Raw genomic sequence first — 16,180 nt, forward strand, 5'->3', positions numbered from 1 at the left:
ATCTGAGGTAGCAACAGCGCAGTCTACGTTATATGAGGATCGAGGTGTGTTCGACAGCCTTAGTTTCCCATACTAGGAGTCTTCGATGTGAAAGCCTCAAAACTCTCGCATGAGTAGCTTAACGCAGGAAAAGATGGAGAACGAATGTCATAATATAACGTTGGAAGGGGAACGAGAGAGGTTGAAAAGGATAGGATTGAAGATACCCCAGAGTTTGGCAGAAGCTGGATCTGAGATTTCGCCTCGTACCAAACAATCCTCAATTCTTCTCATGCTTTCTCCTGGCAGATAGACCTATGAGAAACACATACGGTTGATGATTACGGATTTCACACAGCATGTCTTGTCGGTTCCCTCGTCCGGTTCGCCAGGGACTCCCACCGGGCGATACTCTTACGATCCTGAACCAAAGCTGGTGAACCGTGGGTGCCACCGGACAGACTAGTCCGATTTTGCAGAGTCCGCAGGGTCCGAAGACCCCGGGCGAGGCAGAGCATTCGAGAGCACGAGCTATCATGCTGGTTGGTTTTGAAGGGAGACGTAGAGGACATTTCTTAGGCTGGTTAATAGAAATATTCATTAACAGAGCTAATATCCGATGACTCGATTATTCTTTCGAGCCTTCCAATGTTCACCGGTTTGACACTAGTCGTCAAAACAGATACCCAATTTCCCGAGAATGCCGGATTCTTCCTTTCTAGGATTGTCCGAGGCATAGCTGGATTGTGGGGGTGAATCTCCGCTGAGAGTAAACCAACCACACTCTAGACCTACAAGAGTGGATAGACCCTGTGTTTGGATGGTCTAGACGACTGTCATATTCCAGGGTAATTCCTTCCATGGTCCTCATGCGTAGTGACCGGGTGTCAAAGCTGGTACCCTTGAAGCTTGCTGTAAGAGCTTCACCTCCGTTAGATCTCGAGTATCACAGCCATTTGCTCTGGTTGATCAGTAGTAAAGATTGACACGTAAAGCCATTTTCTGTTTTTGACAAAGCTACCCGGTTCGAAGGTCGAGATTTCGGTCAATACCTTGAGCGGTAGGTAGTGCTTTCTTGTCCGGGGCTCAATCCCGGCCACTGTATGGTTTTCAACTTGCCTCCTATAACATCACTCGTGGGCAGATTTTCCGGGGCCCAAGAACCACCTGAGGCTGAACCTTGGATTTATGACACACCCAGTGCTCAAGCTCTAAGAGACAATATGAAACAAGGGAAACGGTATTATGTAAATCGTCAAGCGACAAGATTCAATTAAATGTTCATAAAAAGTAGCAGAAGAAATAGACAAGAAATACTCTTTTTCAATTCCACCGTCCCACAATAACAGCCCCAATCCCATTGTATGCTCAAAAAACGCCTAAGATAAAGTCTATCCCACAACCAATCACCTGTGCATGCAAGTTCATCATCATATCACGTCATCTACCAGCGTCGTCCATACACAGAATCTTCAGGTGTCGACTTCCTAGATTGCTGCCGGCGTTCTCGATTATGGGAATCAGCCCGCGCAGAGGATTGAGGGGGCATGGGAGGATCATTATCGCCCGTAGAGTTCAGTAGCCTAGTTGGCTGCTTGAAGTCTAGCTTGCCCTGAGTATCGGTCGGGGTATACTTGGATTCGGCGTCACGACCAAACAGGGCCATCATGTCATTCATGGTCAATTTTCCGGCTGCAGACTTGCCCTCGATGGTCATGTTGGCCAGTTCGCGTTTGCGATCTTGCAAAGCAACGATTCTCTCTTCCACGCTACCCTTGATGATCATTCGGTAGATTTTGACATCAACGGTTTGATTGAGACGATGGACACGGTCAATAGCTTGTTCTTCGACGAACTGATTTTCACTGCGTTAGCATGATGTCAAATACAAATATTTGTGCAAAGAAGTGACTTACAGGATTCCAGAATGGTTCCAGGATCACAACGCGGCTGGCAGCTGTCAAGTTAAGGCCCAGTGCACCGGCACGCAAACTGCAAAGCAGTACGCGAGTGCCACTGTTGTTCCTCAACTTGTTGAGACTGGCTTCGCGATGGTCATTCCGCATACCACCATCGTAACGTGCGAATCCAATATTCGCACTGTTCAAAAATGGCTCGATCTTATCAAGCATCGAGGTGAAAACAGAGAAGACAATGAACTTGTAGTCCGCGGATTCTTTGTTCAGTAGTTTCATCAAGTAACGGATCTTGGTTGACGGCAACTCGCCATTTTCGCCTTCGTAAGAGATGTCATCATCAGAGTCGGATTCGTCGTCAGAGCTGCTCAGCATGATAGGTTGACTCTTCTTCCCCGAAGGTGAGTCCAGGTCGGAGTCACCAGAGCCGATCCACTCTCCACCCCCTTCAGCATCTTCGTCTTCTGATCCACCGGCCTTGCCAAGGTTGGGCATTTTACGTTGGCCCTCGGGGACAATCCATTCGGCCTCGTCCTCATCTTCATCGTCGCTATCAAGAACGACGCGGCGGTTCTTTCGAGAGCGAGCCTTGGCAATGGGGCTTTCAATTGTAGTGACCTCGTGATGTTTGTGTGCTTTCTTTGCCTTATGCTTGCTATCCTTAGTCATGAAGTTGGTATTCAAGTCAGTTTCACACTCAGTGCAGTGACTGCCCCCGCTCTTTGACTCGGCTTGGCTAAGTTCCGCTTGACAAACGTCGCATTTCTTTGTCATGACACTCAAGCCTCCAAAAAGATCAGCCATATCATCTAGATCATCTTTCTTCGCTTCGGACGACTGGCTTCCAGGGTTGCCACTCTGCAACAGAACATCTTTGTCCACGGCTAGATCACTCTTGACCAGCTCGGGGTGGTTACACGCTTGACGAAGTCGCAAAAGCAAGACCAATGCGCCGGCATAGTCAACCTTGGCACCGCCCATCATCTCTTCAAGGCGGTTTTCGGTGCGTTGTTCCAATCGCTTGTAGAAGTTCATCTCTCCTTCCATGAACTGTGCCTCCACCTTGATAACCTCACGCTTCACGATTTTGAAACCATTGGATTTTTTCGGTTTCCCATCAGCTCCTTCAGATTTATCGTTTTCGTTGTCTCTGAGAACATCCTTGGTGCGTCGTTTCATGAAAGCTTTCAAGTAGACCTGGAGTCGTTGGATAGCAAGGCCACCACGGCCATTTGCTAGCGGTCGACTGATCTGATCACGCCACGCGGCAAGGTCATTGTAAGGTTTGATTCGGAGGAATTTGATCAAACTCTGCAACTCGTCAAGGTTGTTCTGCATGGGGGTTCCAGTCAAGCACCATCGATACCTAGCATCTAAAGCACAAGCAGCTTGTGTTGCCTTGGCATTCCGGTTCTTGATGGTGTGGGCCTCGTCCAGGACAACTCGGTACCAGTAAAGAGAGAAAATTCCAGACTTCTTGGCCTTGTCCGCGGCTGCTGTACTTGACTCCGAGGTAAGAGTTCCGTAGGTTGTAATGACGACATCGTAATCGCCCAATGACTTGGCAGTCTTTGCACGGTTTGTCCCATGATAGAGACAGACGCTGAGCTTATGAGATCTCTCGATCTTGTCGGCGATCTCGGCTTCCCATTGTTTGATAAGTGCTAGAGGTGCCACTACAAGCGTTGTCTTGCTAAGTTGAGAGGAAGGTGGTGCATCTTCATCGTCTCCTTTTTTGTTGGCGGTGTCATCGTCGCTGTGTTCGTGTTCGGGCTTGCGGTTTTTGAGAAACAGGGATATGGTTTGGACGGTTTTACCCAGACCCATATCGTCTGCAAGAATTCCACCCTTGGGCACAATTCCTTTAGCAGAGTGTCGACCAGACTCTTTGTCACACATCCACCTAACACCTTCGACTTGGTGGGGCAACAAAGTGACTTTCAAGCCCTCGACAATCAGCTCATCTTCGTCATCGGATTCATCCTCCTCCTCTTCTTCTGCTTCTTCCTCGTCACCAACATCTGCTTCAGCCTCCTCGTCCTTCTCATTTGTGACTTTTTCCTTGTTGTCGGGATGTTCGGTGTCTTCTTTAAGCTTTCTTGCCTTGTTATCAAGCTCATCGGCAGACTCTTCTTCGCCTTCTTTGATGTCATTGACGGTAACGCCCTGAAGTTGAGCAGCCAAGTCATCGAGTTCACTGGTGTCGTTCTTCGCAGGCGGAATAGCTTCCTTCTTTTGAGCTTTCTTCGGATCCTTCTTTTTGCTCTTTTTCTTCTTGTCCTTGAACTTTGACTTGGCTTCTTCTTCCTCTTCAAATGCGCCCTCAAGGAGAGCCTTTATATTTTCATTCGCTTTAGCTGAATCGACATAGCCGTAGACATCCGTGGAACCAAAGGTAGATGCCTGGCCGAACTGCTGAGCAATTTGGCCGGTCCTCGAACCAGGCTCATCCGCTGTTAGATCGATGAAAGCTTGAAGGTTTTTTGAGGCAAAGGACTGCTTTGGTGCGGATGGCTTGGATGTGAAAAGTGCCCGAGGGGCCCGTGGGGTAGCATACGACACCTGCTCGGGGCGTTTAATTGGGGTTGCACCCGAGGGAATCCCTGATCGATAGTCGTTGTACGCCGATGGTCTAACGGGCTGGAAAGGGTCAAATGGCCCACGTCGGTTTGCGGAGGGCGCCGCTGAAGCACCGCTGGGTGCGACTGGTGGCCCGGAGCCTTGAGGGGCGCCTTGTTGGATTCGATTACGATTCTTTTCAAGGTTTGACAACTGCTGTTGGTGTTCAGCAACAGCTTGATGAGGACGGTGGTGCTCTGGTCGCGCCCTGTTTTGCTTGGGGATGTTGAAGAGGTGGTTGGAATTGGATCTGTGTGCAGGTTTACCAAGAGGCGAAGGTTTACCAAACTCTGGCTCCTGAGCAATCGATTGTTTTGCCGATTCTTTTGGGCGCCCCGGGGTTTGGGGTTCCCGAGGAGCGTCACTTTCTCTGGCCATGGTGGGGTGAAGATGTTCGCGAACACGAGTCCGAGGGTTCGCTGTTCTGTCTACTATGGCGCGTTTGAGAGGATTGCGACTCGGCTTTTAGGCTTGATCTTGCTTTCCTTCCGCTGAGTAGATGAAGTGGCGTAGTGGGACCTTGAAAAATGCGCAATTGTAAGCTTTGAGCAGTCTTTGTTGATGAGATCGACTTTTGGATCTGTCCGCGCGGGGTTCTAATAGTGTTGTTTGGGATTATGAATAGGGAATCCCACCGATTATGGATAGAATCAAAGGTTTTTAGTACCGACTCACCTCTTAAGGCTCACGTCCAGGCCCTTTTCAAAAGCGAATGTGGGGTGGAGTTGAGAAATGCAAGTGGGATCGACGACGTTATCGATATGGGATTTGTTTTGGGTGGATTCCCTAGCAACGAGTAGTGCCTCAGGCACCGAAAGGCAAAACACGAATCACTTGACAAGGAAGCATCAAGAAGAGTGGTTCGAGAAAAAAAGCGCACAGAAGAAAGAGGAGGGCCAGCCAGGTCTTGAACGCCCAGCTTGAGTCTTCGGATGTCGTTATGCACCTTGTGAGTGAGATATATGGGAAAGTGCCAAAAGATACATACCTCTTTCGCAGCCGCATCATTTCTTCAACTCCTCTACACTCACGATGGTACCATTTTATACCATCAAATGAAATGACAAAAATCCATAAAGATATTTCAAAAAAAATTTTCATGAGCAAAAAAAAGAAGACCTCTCGGTCTTGACATCCGCCCAAATGCCGGATCCCACCCACCCTCCTGTACCATGAGCCGCCAACCAGGACCGGAACCGTCCCAGCAAACATTCAAGTATCAGGCGGACCTGGGCTTGAATAGCCGAGGGATAAACCACTAGACTAGCAACGCTCATTTTTCAGATTTAAGTAAATTGAGGGAGCATTCGTTAACTTTCTGGACTGCTCCCCTCTGCGCCTTGTACTCGACACGCTTTCTATGTACATTTTGTGTTTTCATTTCTTCAAGTTTATAAAGCCTTCTCAATTTTCTATGAGGGAAACTTTTGAGTAAGAAGCTATCCTGAGTCTATCTAATTTCGTTATACTATACTTTAATATGTTAAAACATCAAACGTCACACTTCGGCTTTTCTCGCTATGGTCCTCGGAAGTTTGCGCAAGATGGTGACATGGAGATGCTGATGACATCTACTGCTGGATATTAACTTTCAACACTGCCTGCTGACTATCCAACCGTCTATTGACTTATATGCCTAGTTGCAGGTGCAGCTACAAGAGACAACCTTTCATTGCCCTGGAAAAGTCCGAAACTTTACCGAACAATTTTGGAATCTCTAATACTGCGTCCAATACCTGGGTTGCCTGCCCAGGTAGTTCAAACAAAAATATTCAGAACCTCCGTTCAAAAGCACTCGGTTCCCCCTTTCCAAGCTAAGAACGCCCCCGTAATCCAATTTCAGATACCACGACCTCCCAATCAAACTTCTCCAATAACGCCCTTCAGCAGCTCTGGCACGATGACCGCAGCATCGCCCTGGAAAAACCAGTCGTGATTCTTCAGACCCTTACGCGGCTTATCATTCGGATCCATGTTAATCACCGCTATTCGGGCGCCAGCTTTGCGAGCAGTGTCCGTATATTCTGCGGCAGGATAGACCTTAGAGCTTGTTCCAATGACCAGCATCAGGTCAATTGGGCCTTCATCAATCCAGTCATCGACAGTTTTGATAGTATCACCAGGAAGTGGCTCTCCAAACCAAACCACACCTGGTCGGAGGAGCCCGCCACACTTAGGACACCTGGGGAGGTCAGCAACCGCCAATTCGGGAACTGGATTTGCTGCATCTGCAATATCGACCTCGTTCTCCCTTGAGGCAGGTAAGTTCAACCCTTTTTTGGGAATTTCAAGGGCAGGAACGATCGGATCTGTAAAATCGTTTTCACGCGCGTAATTGCAATAGAATTCATTACATTTGATATCAAAGAGAGATCCATGCAGTAAATGTAGCTGATCAGGTGGGTGCTGCGCTCTCGGCGACAACCCTTGAGAAACTGAATTTTAGTTTGGATTCTAGAGTGATATAATCATTTAAAGATTTGACTCAAATAAGGATACTTACCATCGACATTTTGGGATAGCGTGATAAAGTTCTTCTTCTTTCGAGATAGTTCAGCAAGTGCGTAGTGTGCCTTGTTTGGCTCTACGCCAAGAGCCATATGTCGGCGATAGCTGTAAAATTGCCACACTAGTCCCGGGTTATTTTCGAAAGCTTCTGGGGAGGCCAGCGCCGTGGCATCAAATGATCGCCAGAGCCCACCAGCACCTCGGAAGGTAGGTAGTCCCGAGGATGCAGAGAGCCCAGCCCCAAGTAAAGCTAGAATTCGCTTGCTTTTTTGCAGGTGTTCAGTGAATGACTGAATATCGGCGACAGAAATTCTAGACAGAGCCGCCTGTTCCACTGCTGAGGCCATGTCTATTGCAAATTTTTAAGATAAGATAATGAATCGAGTGTCAGTTGAAGGGTTTTGACAGGTTCTTAAATGCAAGTGGGTTCTTTGTTTCGTAAGTTGGAGTAAGTGATGAGGGGATGTGGAGATGGAACATACCGCCCATTCAAAGGTATTTAAGGCGTTTGGCTGCCTTCTAGCGCTTACGATTGGCCCACAACTTCAATGCTGAATAACATAGACGAAATATATTCAAGCGTTCATTTGCGTTACTTTCGGCTATGGCCTGTATTTACTGGTCAACGTCATTTTCGTTACACACCTGGGCATGCGAGGCTGTCTATTGAGGTCCCTGGCCAGGTCTACATCGACGACTCAGTACATGCCAATCACGCTAACTTCTTACGCGCATTCCAGTCAATACTTGCAGGAGGCTAACTGGTCTACTAATTCCTCTGCCCAGACATCCGAGCCTCGATATCCCATACACATCACAAAATTACCATCTGCCGCCATGGAGATAAGCTCGAATAATCGAGCCGAATCAGGCATCGAAATCACATCGCGTCCATGATTACGCAAACAATTGACAAGTATAGCTTGGGCTTCAGCAGCCGCAGTCTGATCACCTCCTTCAGCCTGACCAATAATGATGTGGTCGGCATCGTCAAACGAGGCCGGATACTCATCCAGCCATCCTCGGATAATCCCAGGCCGACCACTTGGCTGATTTACAGCGATTATTTTCCGTGCACCAGCCTGCCTGGCCATTTTGAGTGTGGCTTTGGTCTCGGCTGGGTGGGCACTGTGATCGTCGACTATTGTGACACCATTCACCGTACCGACGCGATGGAACCGATGATGCAGCCCCGGAAAGGTTCCCAAGCTCTGAAGAGATGGTAATAGCTGCCAGTGAATTTTGGACACTCGCCAGTCCCAGAGCGTTAACATGAATTGGGCCAATTGTATACTGAAAATCATTTTCCTGATCGTGAATGGAGACGTTGAAGCTACACCCATTCGAAGAATAAGTGATATTCACTGCACGAAAGTCTGCATCTTCAGAAACACCATATGTGACAATGTTTCTATCTCAAAGGAGAAGCATGATTTGGCGGACTCCAGGATCATCAATGCAGAGAATTCCCAATCCATGGAACGGTCCGTTTCGAACAAATTGAACGAAGGCTTCACGGGTCTTGGTTTCGTCTTTCCAGTGAATGATATGATCGCTGTCGATGTTCGTGACAACAGTCACGAGATGAGGCAACATTAGGAAGGAACCGTCACTCTCGTCCGCTTCGGCCACTACCCAGTCCCCTGCACCCAGATGCGAGTTGCTCCTATATAGATTCATCACAGCCCCCGTCACAACACTCGGCATGAGCCCTCCAGACTCTAGTACCCCAGCTATCATGCTAGTCGTTGTACTTTTGCCATGGCTGCCGCCAACGGCAATAGCCTTCTTGTGTCGCATTAACTCTGCTAGCATCTCAGCTCTGTGTATCACTGGGATCCCTTTGTCTCTAGCTGCCTCAACTTCGATATTGTCTCTTGGTCGAAATTTTATTGTCAGAGCTGCGGCCGAGGCCACGACAAGTTTTGCATTGTCCACGTACGCCTTGTCATGACCGATAAAGACTGTGACTCCTGCACTTATATATTGGTCACGGAACCTCTGGGACCCTAGGTTAGCCTTGGAATTTGGAAATATGATTTATTGAGCTCTCGTATATAGGATCAGAACCTGCGAAGGGAAATTATTATCCCTTTTGTCATTTTTTATGATAATTGTTCAGTTTCTAGATAAAAGCGGTGCTTGTCTAGCTAGTATTTGAAAACCGTTGAACTATAGACAGAATCGATGCCAACCTTGGAAACCCGTTAGTGGTGATTGGTCCACACCGCCCGCAACTTCTCCATCAAGGGAGCATCGACGCTCCGAGGTAATCAACAGCTTGTAAATCCTCATATTCTGAGCATGGCCGCCTGCAGGTCACTCGTCCGACAATGCGCTCGTCAGTTATGTCGCGCTCCTCGATTTAGCCGTTCCTCTTGCCAGACTTTTGGTCGCATCCAAGTCCCTCGCCGCAGAACTTACGTTACCTCCGTCGGCGCCGCGGAGCTCAAATTTGGACAGCCGTTGCACGAAACACACCCTCATATTCTGGAGCCGGGAGAGCGTACGTGACATTCGAGTGCCTTTCTGGTATTTATATAATTTTCTGGAGACTGATGGTTGCATAGTGACACCCGGAGTCACGGCCCTTGAATATGCCCTGCGCCGATCGCGACTCGCCAACAAGCTCCCCGAGGGAGCAGTTGCTATACTCGCGGCCTCTGAAGTGAAGTACCGCGCGCCTGGTATCTTTCATGAATATCGCCAGGAGTCCAATTTCTTCTATTTGACAGGTAGGTTGACGGACAGTTGGCTTGCCACGGAATTCCTCGCTGATCATACGATTTTGAACCATGACAGGTTTCAACGAACCGAATGCACTGGCAGTCATCTGGAACGATGGATCTGGCGACAATCATATTTTCCATCTTTATGTCCGGGAAAAGGACCCCAAGGCAGAATTGTGGGATGGTGCGCGGTCTGGCACTCAGGCCGCTATGGACGTTTTTAACGCCGATGAAGTACGTCAACACTGCCTAAGCATGATACATGGAACTCCAGACTAATACCATGTTTTGTAGACAGGTAACATTGAAGATATTGGGAACATCCTGCCCAAGATCATTGCCAAGGCCACAGAGGTCTACTCCGATATCCCCGCCTTCGACGGATCCAGATCAACATTGCACCGATACCTATATGGCCCCACTGTTGCGTCAGAGAAGTTGAAGAAATTTGTCGACCATCGCAAAGTTAAACCGTTGAAGCCCCTTCTCAACGAAATGAGAGTATTCAAGACCGAGGCGGAAGTTATGCATCTGCGCCGGTTAGGCCAAGCTTCAGGGAGGGCCTTTACCGACGCCATGCGCCAAACATTTACCAAGGAGAAAGACTTGACCTCATTCTTGGAGTATCAATTCAAAGTGAATGGCTGTGATGGTAGTGCTTTTGTTCCCGTTGTTGCGGGTGGCCAGGTAAGATATTCCACCTGCCAGTATTCAAAACCTGGGCTGACAAGCATAGAACGCACTGAGCATTCATTACACTAGAAACGACGATGTCCTAAGGTATGTCGAACCTCCTTTAATTATGTGAATTGCAAACTAATGGGGTGCAACAGAGACGGAGACTTGGTTCTTGTAGATGGCGGCGGTGTAAGTCTATTTTCTATATCCATATGCTCATCTTTAGATGCTCATACAGAAGCAGGAGCTCGGAGGGTATATCTCTGATATTACAAGGACTTGGCCAGTTAATGGCAAGTTCTCCGACCCCCAGCGGGATCTGTATAACGCCGTGCTGAATGTGCATCGAACTTGCCTGGCCCTTTGTCGCGAGGATGCCAACCTGTCACTCGATAAGTTGCACAGTATTGCCGAGAATGGATTGAAGGATCAACTCAAGCAACTTGGCTTTGATCTTTCTGGAAGCGTATGTGCCGAGGATCCCGTTTCGATTGCAGACGTTTTGCTGACCTCCACTAGGCAATGAACGTGTTGTTCCCTCACCACCTTGGCCACTACATCGGCCTGGATGTTCACGATTGTCCTGGGTACTCAAGAGGGTACAACTTGAAGGCTGGCCAATGTATCACCATTGAACCGTGCGTCACCCCACTATGTCTCCATTCCTTGGCATTGGCTGACTTGACAACAGTGGTATCTACGTTCCTGATGACGAGCGATGGCCCGCTCATTTCCGAGGCATTGGTATTCGCATCGAAGACAGTGTCTGCGTGGGTGATGAACACCCAATCGTTTTGTCGCCTGAAGCCGTCAAGGAGGTAAGTTCTATACCCGTATTGTCAGCACACCAAGATTTTGACTTAGTCTATAGGTTGATGATATCGAGGCTCTCCGTAGTTGAATCGATCACCAAATGTATACTAGTTGACAGATACCCTCCAAATTCATGTATAATACATCTTCATCACAAATTACCGAATATTACCCGCGAAACCTTGTAAAGTTTGTGGTGGCTGGTCGGGGGTGGCTGGCAAAGGCGTAAATTTACAAGAATTTAGAGCTGATAAGGGGAATAAAAAGGATTGAATTTAGGATTTCATGGAAAGGAGTGATCGGAGAAGAAAAAAAGATTAGCATTAAGCATATCTGGCACGTCGCGTTTAAAGGAATGTAGTTGTTGATGTTCATGCTTCGCGCGACGCCGTTGGTTGTCCGGCGCACGCTCAAAACAAACGGAAGAGGCTCCACACCACACGACTTTGCCCTTCAATCCTGTTGTCCCTTTCCTTTTACCCCAAGCTTTCTTGCCACCAACCACCCCCATCATCCTCGGGAGTTTGGACTGCTTTCTTTTTTCTTTAACTTGACCTGACTGTTCCTTTGTGTTACCATGCTCTTGCTCTGACCTCATTCGAGCCCTGCAAAGACGTGTAGCACGTCGCGTGCTTGACCTCGAATACCCCTCCTCGACGACCGGTTATTCCACCATAACACAAGCTATTGACGCGTTCAACTCCAGCACACGTGTGGCCACATGGCTGCTGTATTCGTCCCCCCGTCGCCCCAGACCTCAATGAACATGTCGACCCGTCGTCCACTCGCCAACGTGCCGAATGCAACCAATTCCCCTCACAGGACCGGACTCGTACCGGCCAAACGAGTTCGGTCCAATCAACTCGAGACATCCTACGGCCAGCCACCTCCAAAGAAGCAGGTGATGGAAGCGGCGGAAAACGGTGCTCGATCACCGACACAAAATCGATCGTCGGTGGTTCAGGGAACCGACTCGAAGCTCTTTGCCAGACGGCCGAACAATGCCAACCCAAGTGCCTTTGAGAAGAAGCTGGTTGCTGCTCGTGATAAGGAACGCCAGCCACAAGTTAAAAGCGTGAAGGGCGAGAAGCAATCTGCTGACACCTTGGATACTATTCGTCAATGGCAACGCCACTACCGAAAGGCTTTCCCGCAGTTTGTTTTCTACTTCGACAGTATTCCTGACGATGTTCGCCGCAAATTTTCTCGACAGGTCATTGCTCTCGGAGCTGTAAGTTCCACTTCTGATTCTTGTTTCATTTCTACTCCCGCATCCTTAACAACTTGTGTTAATTGCCATGACCTCGAAATTTCGCCGAGCTATGCTAACATGTGCATTATAGCGCGAGGAAAAGTTCTTCTCTCGTCTAGTAACCCACGTCGTCACATCACGTCCTATTCCCGCTGGAGTCGCTGCCACAAGCCCAACCGAACTGGAGGCCGCCAATGGCGTTAACGGTGATACTCATGTGCAGACCGTCAACCCTTCGTTGCTTGAGAAGAACACCAATTCACACCACCTTTCAAAACATGATGCCCGTCACGACCAAGGAAGCATGGATGTCCTCCAGCGAGCTCGACAGATGAATATGAAAATTTGGGCCTTGGAGAAGCTGCAACGCATGATCACCACGATCAACGATGACGATATCGGTGGCCAGAATAATGATGCTGTCAAAAGCAAGAATGCAGATTCAACTAAATCCAGAGGTTGGGCCGGGCTAACTCCTCTTGATCGCGCCCTTATGCAGGAGCGGTTGAACGGACCATCGGATCGTGATCTGTTCTCCTCGATGGAGATGATTGTCTTCAAGGGACCTTTTCTCTACATCCACGACATGAATGAAAAGACGAAGCCTGTCATGGTTCGGGAATACCCTCGAGTTACGAAACGCCAGGACGGAGCTTGGCCGCAGTTCAGAAGCGCCCCACTAGGCAAATGCCCCTTCGTTGATGAACCTCCAAGCAGAAAGGAATACGACAGACAACGCATGCGCCAGGCACAGAAGGACAAGAAAGCGTCCGCAACTGCGGCTCAGCCCCGTCCGAAAATTTCGCAGACCGCCATGGAACAGAAGCCCGATACGAAGGCCGACGCAGAACCCAATGTGAAGCGTGAAGAGGATAGAGATTCTTCAAAGAAAGCGGAAATCCCGTCAAAGCCTTTGCTTGATGAGACCCATGAACGCAAAAGCTCAGAAAGCTTCATTCCACCGCACTTCCCCCGGTCTGGCCCTTTTTACACTGGTCGCGAACCTGCAGCATCTGGTGTACAGCCATCTAACGTCACATCTGCTATTCGATCTCAGATGATCTCATCCACTGCTGCCGCCCCAGGCGCAAAAGCAGGCCTGAGCAAAGAAGTTCATGGCTTGAAGAGAAAGGTTCTTGAGAGGGGCACAGGCAGCATTGCGAACGGGTCTATGGCTGCTCCTGAACGTCCAAATGGATTGGCGATGCATCTCAAATCTCAACACAACCAGACTATCAAACCAGCGGCACCAGAAGCACGCCAGACTCCAGAGGAGGACTCTAATTCAGCAGAAGGTGCTGGCATGAAACGCCGCCGCGCCGACAGCCGCGAAAACGAACCGAAGAAACCAGAACGGCGCAGAGATCCTAAGCCAGGTTACTGCGAAAACTGTCGGGATAAGTTCGACGACTTCGAGGAGCATACTCTGACACGAAAGCACCGTCGGTTCGCCCAAAACGCCGCCAATTGGGCAGATCTTGATGCCCTACTTTTTGAGATTCAACGTCCTCTCAAAGAGGAGCATGGATATGATAGGTGATTCGGAAAAACGGTTGACCACATGACTCCTTTAGTCGCGGTCTTTATTTGTTTCGACCTTCCGCATTTTATTTCACTCCTATCCTCGCCTTCATAGTATCCTGTTCCACCCTCTCGCTTCCTCAATAATCATCTCTCGCCATTGGGATCGATGCACCTTGGCCCGCTAGCACTACCAATACCCAGCATCGACACATTTGCATAATGTGGAGTTTTTTTTCTTTCCGTCGCATTGGCAGTGCAGCAATTGACGGCACTAGATCGAGCTTGCAGCCTGCTTGACCTTCATTGATCGAGGTCGTCCGCTCGTTACGATATCTTTTCATTCTGGCTTCATTGTATTTGTATCTCACATTTGTATCAGCACCATTTCACCGAAACCCCCGATTACGTGCCATGTGTCAACAGGCAAGGGCAATTTCTCAACGACCCATTTCCTTTCGAGTTCGACAGCCAGTGGAGCGTGCCCCCTCATGCCTTGAATGATTCTGCTTTTCCCTTTTTTTTTATATTCTTTTCTCATTACCTTTCTTGGGGACTGCGAGTGATGGTGGTTTGTTGTATACAGCTGGTATAACCAGTATAACTAGCCGAGCATGGGAGGCTCATCTTATTGCATTGCGAGGCATTGCATCTTGCATCTTGCATCGTCTTTACGTGATCACATCTCTCAAGAGAAGCCTACGGGCCTAATTGTTCGTTCATCTACTTTTTGTTGTTACTGTGTTGCTTTCATCGAAAGAGCCCCTTTTCGATGGGCTCGTACTTCGCTTAGGTGGCATAGCCGCTTGATTTATAGCCTTGCAGTACTGTTGAATTACTGAATGAAATTAACATTACGTTGGTCTACATCCACTATCCTCTGTTGATTTTTGGAAGGTCGTCTGATTTAGTACTTGCGGGCGATCTGCTACTATAGACGTTCGCAACTTCCGTAGAGGTAGAGTCAATAAGACCGAGCATGATATCAGATTAGTGTCCTGTCTGCAAGGAACCTGTAGATATCCCTTGCATAAACGTGGGCTTACCTCCCTTTGCATGCCCCTGATGGGGCTTGGTATACCACGCGCCCCTGGTATACGCTATGACTATATACACGTCCAAGCAACCATCCTACTTTTTATCCTTCGATTCCTTCCGCTCCTTTTCATCATAAAATCTGAAAGCCCATAAAGTCAACCCACACAAAGTCGCAATAGAGCCCATAGTAAAACAATAAACTGGATACAAAAGAGAGTACCCATACTCCAAAGCCCCACACAGCAACACTGGCGGTCCAAGCGGCCAGCAAGTGCGACGAAGAACATCATCCCATTGCATAGAAGGTTGGCGAGCAGTGCGAACAAACACCAAAGCAGCCGTTATCAGGGAAATTATCATCAACCACAAACTCAGGGTGCCAAGCTGCGAAGCACGCCATTGATTCCAGCATTCGTCATGCACGCTCCGCTGGAGAGCAGGACTCACTGTTTCTCCGAATATTTTGCTGAAACTGTGAATATTGATGGATGTCTGACGAAAGTCGACCCCGCGACCTATTTGCCATAGACTGGCGATTTGCTCGGCGAATTCTGTAGTTGTGTCGTGTTTGGTCATTAGGTGGTTTGTCAGATATTGGCGGATTTGACGGGGTCCTGCGTCGTCGGGTGGGAAGTTTGATAGAGACATTGGTGATATTGAGTTTCAATGTGTATGCACAGGTAGGATGGTGAGTATTTGGTTTCTTGCGACGTTGGTGTTTACTCCGCGGTCTTTGGGGATTTTTGCCGCTAGAGCCTAATGGTTCATGAGCCTTATATAATCACCGTAGTTGGGGCGACTATACCTCACGAATAAGGTTAGAGCAAGAATCGCCCCTTGAATGTCTTTTTTAGTATAATGCAAATCTGGCGCTTGACAAATTCTTCTCTGGTGCGTATGCCAAGAGAAACCCGTTCGGTAGCTATTGTTGTTGTCGGGTCCATGAGATTGTATCTTACTAGGAAGCCACAAGTTGATTATGCCCACAGAATGTAAGGATACCTGCCCAAGTCACAACTTGACGAATCTTGCTTTGATGATTGTGGTGCTCACACAGAGAAAGAGCTTTCTAGCTTTTCAAATTATCATCTCCTTTTGAAATTTTAATAGCGTAAGATTTACAGGTG

The 16,180-nt window shown here is 48.4% G+C and overlaps 6 protein-coding genes across 6 annotated transcripts; 2 read left to right on the forward strand and 4 right to left on the reverse strand.

Moving 5' to 3' along the window:
- Positions 1-1,423: 1,423 nt before the first annotated feature.
- On the reverse strand, positions 1,424-4,892 carry N7484_004197 (putative SNF2 family helicase/ATPase; the record flags this gene model as incomplete). The annotated part of the gene is made up of 2 exons (XM_057114617.1): positions 1,424-1,834; positions 1,896-4,892. 2 exons carry the CDS (start codon positions 4,890-4,892, stop codon positions 1,424-1,426), a joined length of 3,408 nt encoding a protein of 1,135 aa, XP_056974757.1.
- A 1,482-nt stretch (positions 4,893-6,374) lies between these two features.
- N7484_004198 (SIR2 family NAD-dependent protein deacylase) lies at positions 6,375-8,116 on the reverse strand (the record flags this gene model as incomplete). The annotated part of the gene is made up of 3 exons (XM_057114618.1): positions 6,375-6,940; positions 7,018-7,371; positions 7,849-8,116. 3 exons carry the CDS (start codon positions 8,114-8,116, stop codon positions 6,375-6,377), a joined length of 1,188 nt encoding a protein of 395 aa, XP_056974758.1.
- A 322-nt stretch (positions 8,117-8,438) lies between these two features.
- Positions 8,439-9,317, reverse strand: N7484_004199 (uncharacterized protein; the record flags this gene model as incomplete). Its single annotated transcript, XM_057114619.1, has 2 exons — positions 8,439-9,031; positions 9,251-9,317. 2 exons carry the CDS (start codon positions 9,315-9,317, stop codon positions 8,439-8,441), a joined length of 660 nt encoding a protein of 219 aa, XP_056974759.1.
- Positions 9,318-9,326: 9 nt separating this feature from the next.
- On the forward strand, positions 9,327-11,330 carry N7484_004200 (aminopeptidase P family protein; the record flags this gene model as incomplete). The annotated part of the gene is made up of 10 exons (XM_057114620.1): positions 9,327-9,528; positions 9,593-9,757; positions 9,825-9,985; positions 10,046-10,438; positions 10,488-10,531; positions 10,585-10,618; positions 10,668-10,895; positions 10,949-11,067; positions 11,121-11,247; positions 11,301-11,330. 10 exons carry the CDS (start codon positions 9,327-9,329, stop codon positions 11,328-11,330), a joined length of 1,503 nt encoding a protein of 500 aa, XP_056974760.1.
- A 633-nt stretch (positions 11,331-11,963) lies between these two features.
- Positions 11,964-14,034, forward strand: N7484_004201 (protein serine/threonine kinase activating protein nimO; the record flags this gene model as incomplete). The annotated part of the gene is made up of 2 exons (XM_057114621.1): positions 11,964-12,473; positions 12,586-14,034. 2 exons carry the CDS (start codon positions 11,964-11,966, stop codon positions 14,032-14,034), a joined length of 1,959 nt encoding a protein of 652 aa, XP_056974761.1.
- A 1,112-nt stretch (positions 14,035-15,146) lies between these two features.
- Positions 15,147-15,701, reverse strand: N7484_004202 (uncharacterized protein; the record flags this gene model as incomplete). The annotated part of the gene is made up of 1 exon (XM_057114622.1): positions 15,147-15,701. The coding sequence occupies one exon, from the start codon at positions 15,699-15,701 to the stop codon at positions 15,147-15,149; it is 555 nt and encodes a 184-aa protein (XP_056974762.1).
- Between the last annotated feature and the right edge of the window lie 479 nt (positions 15,702-16,180).

This window comes from Penicillium longicatenatum, assembly GCF_028827895.1.
Source record: "Penicillium longicatenatum strain IBT 33135 chromosome Unknown contig_2_segment0_segment0, whole genome shotgun sequence".
NCBI lineage: Eukaryota > Fungi > Ascomycota > Eurotiomycetes > Eurotiales > Aspergillaceae > Penicillium > Penicillium longicatenatum.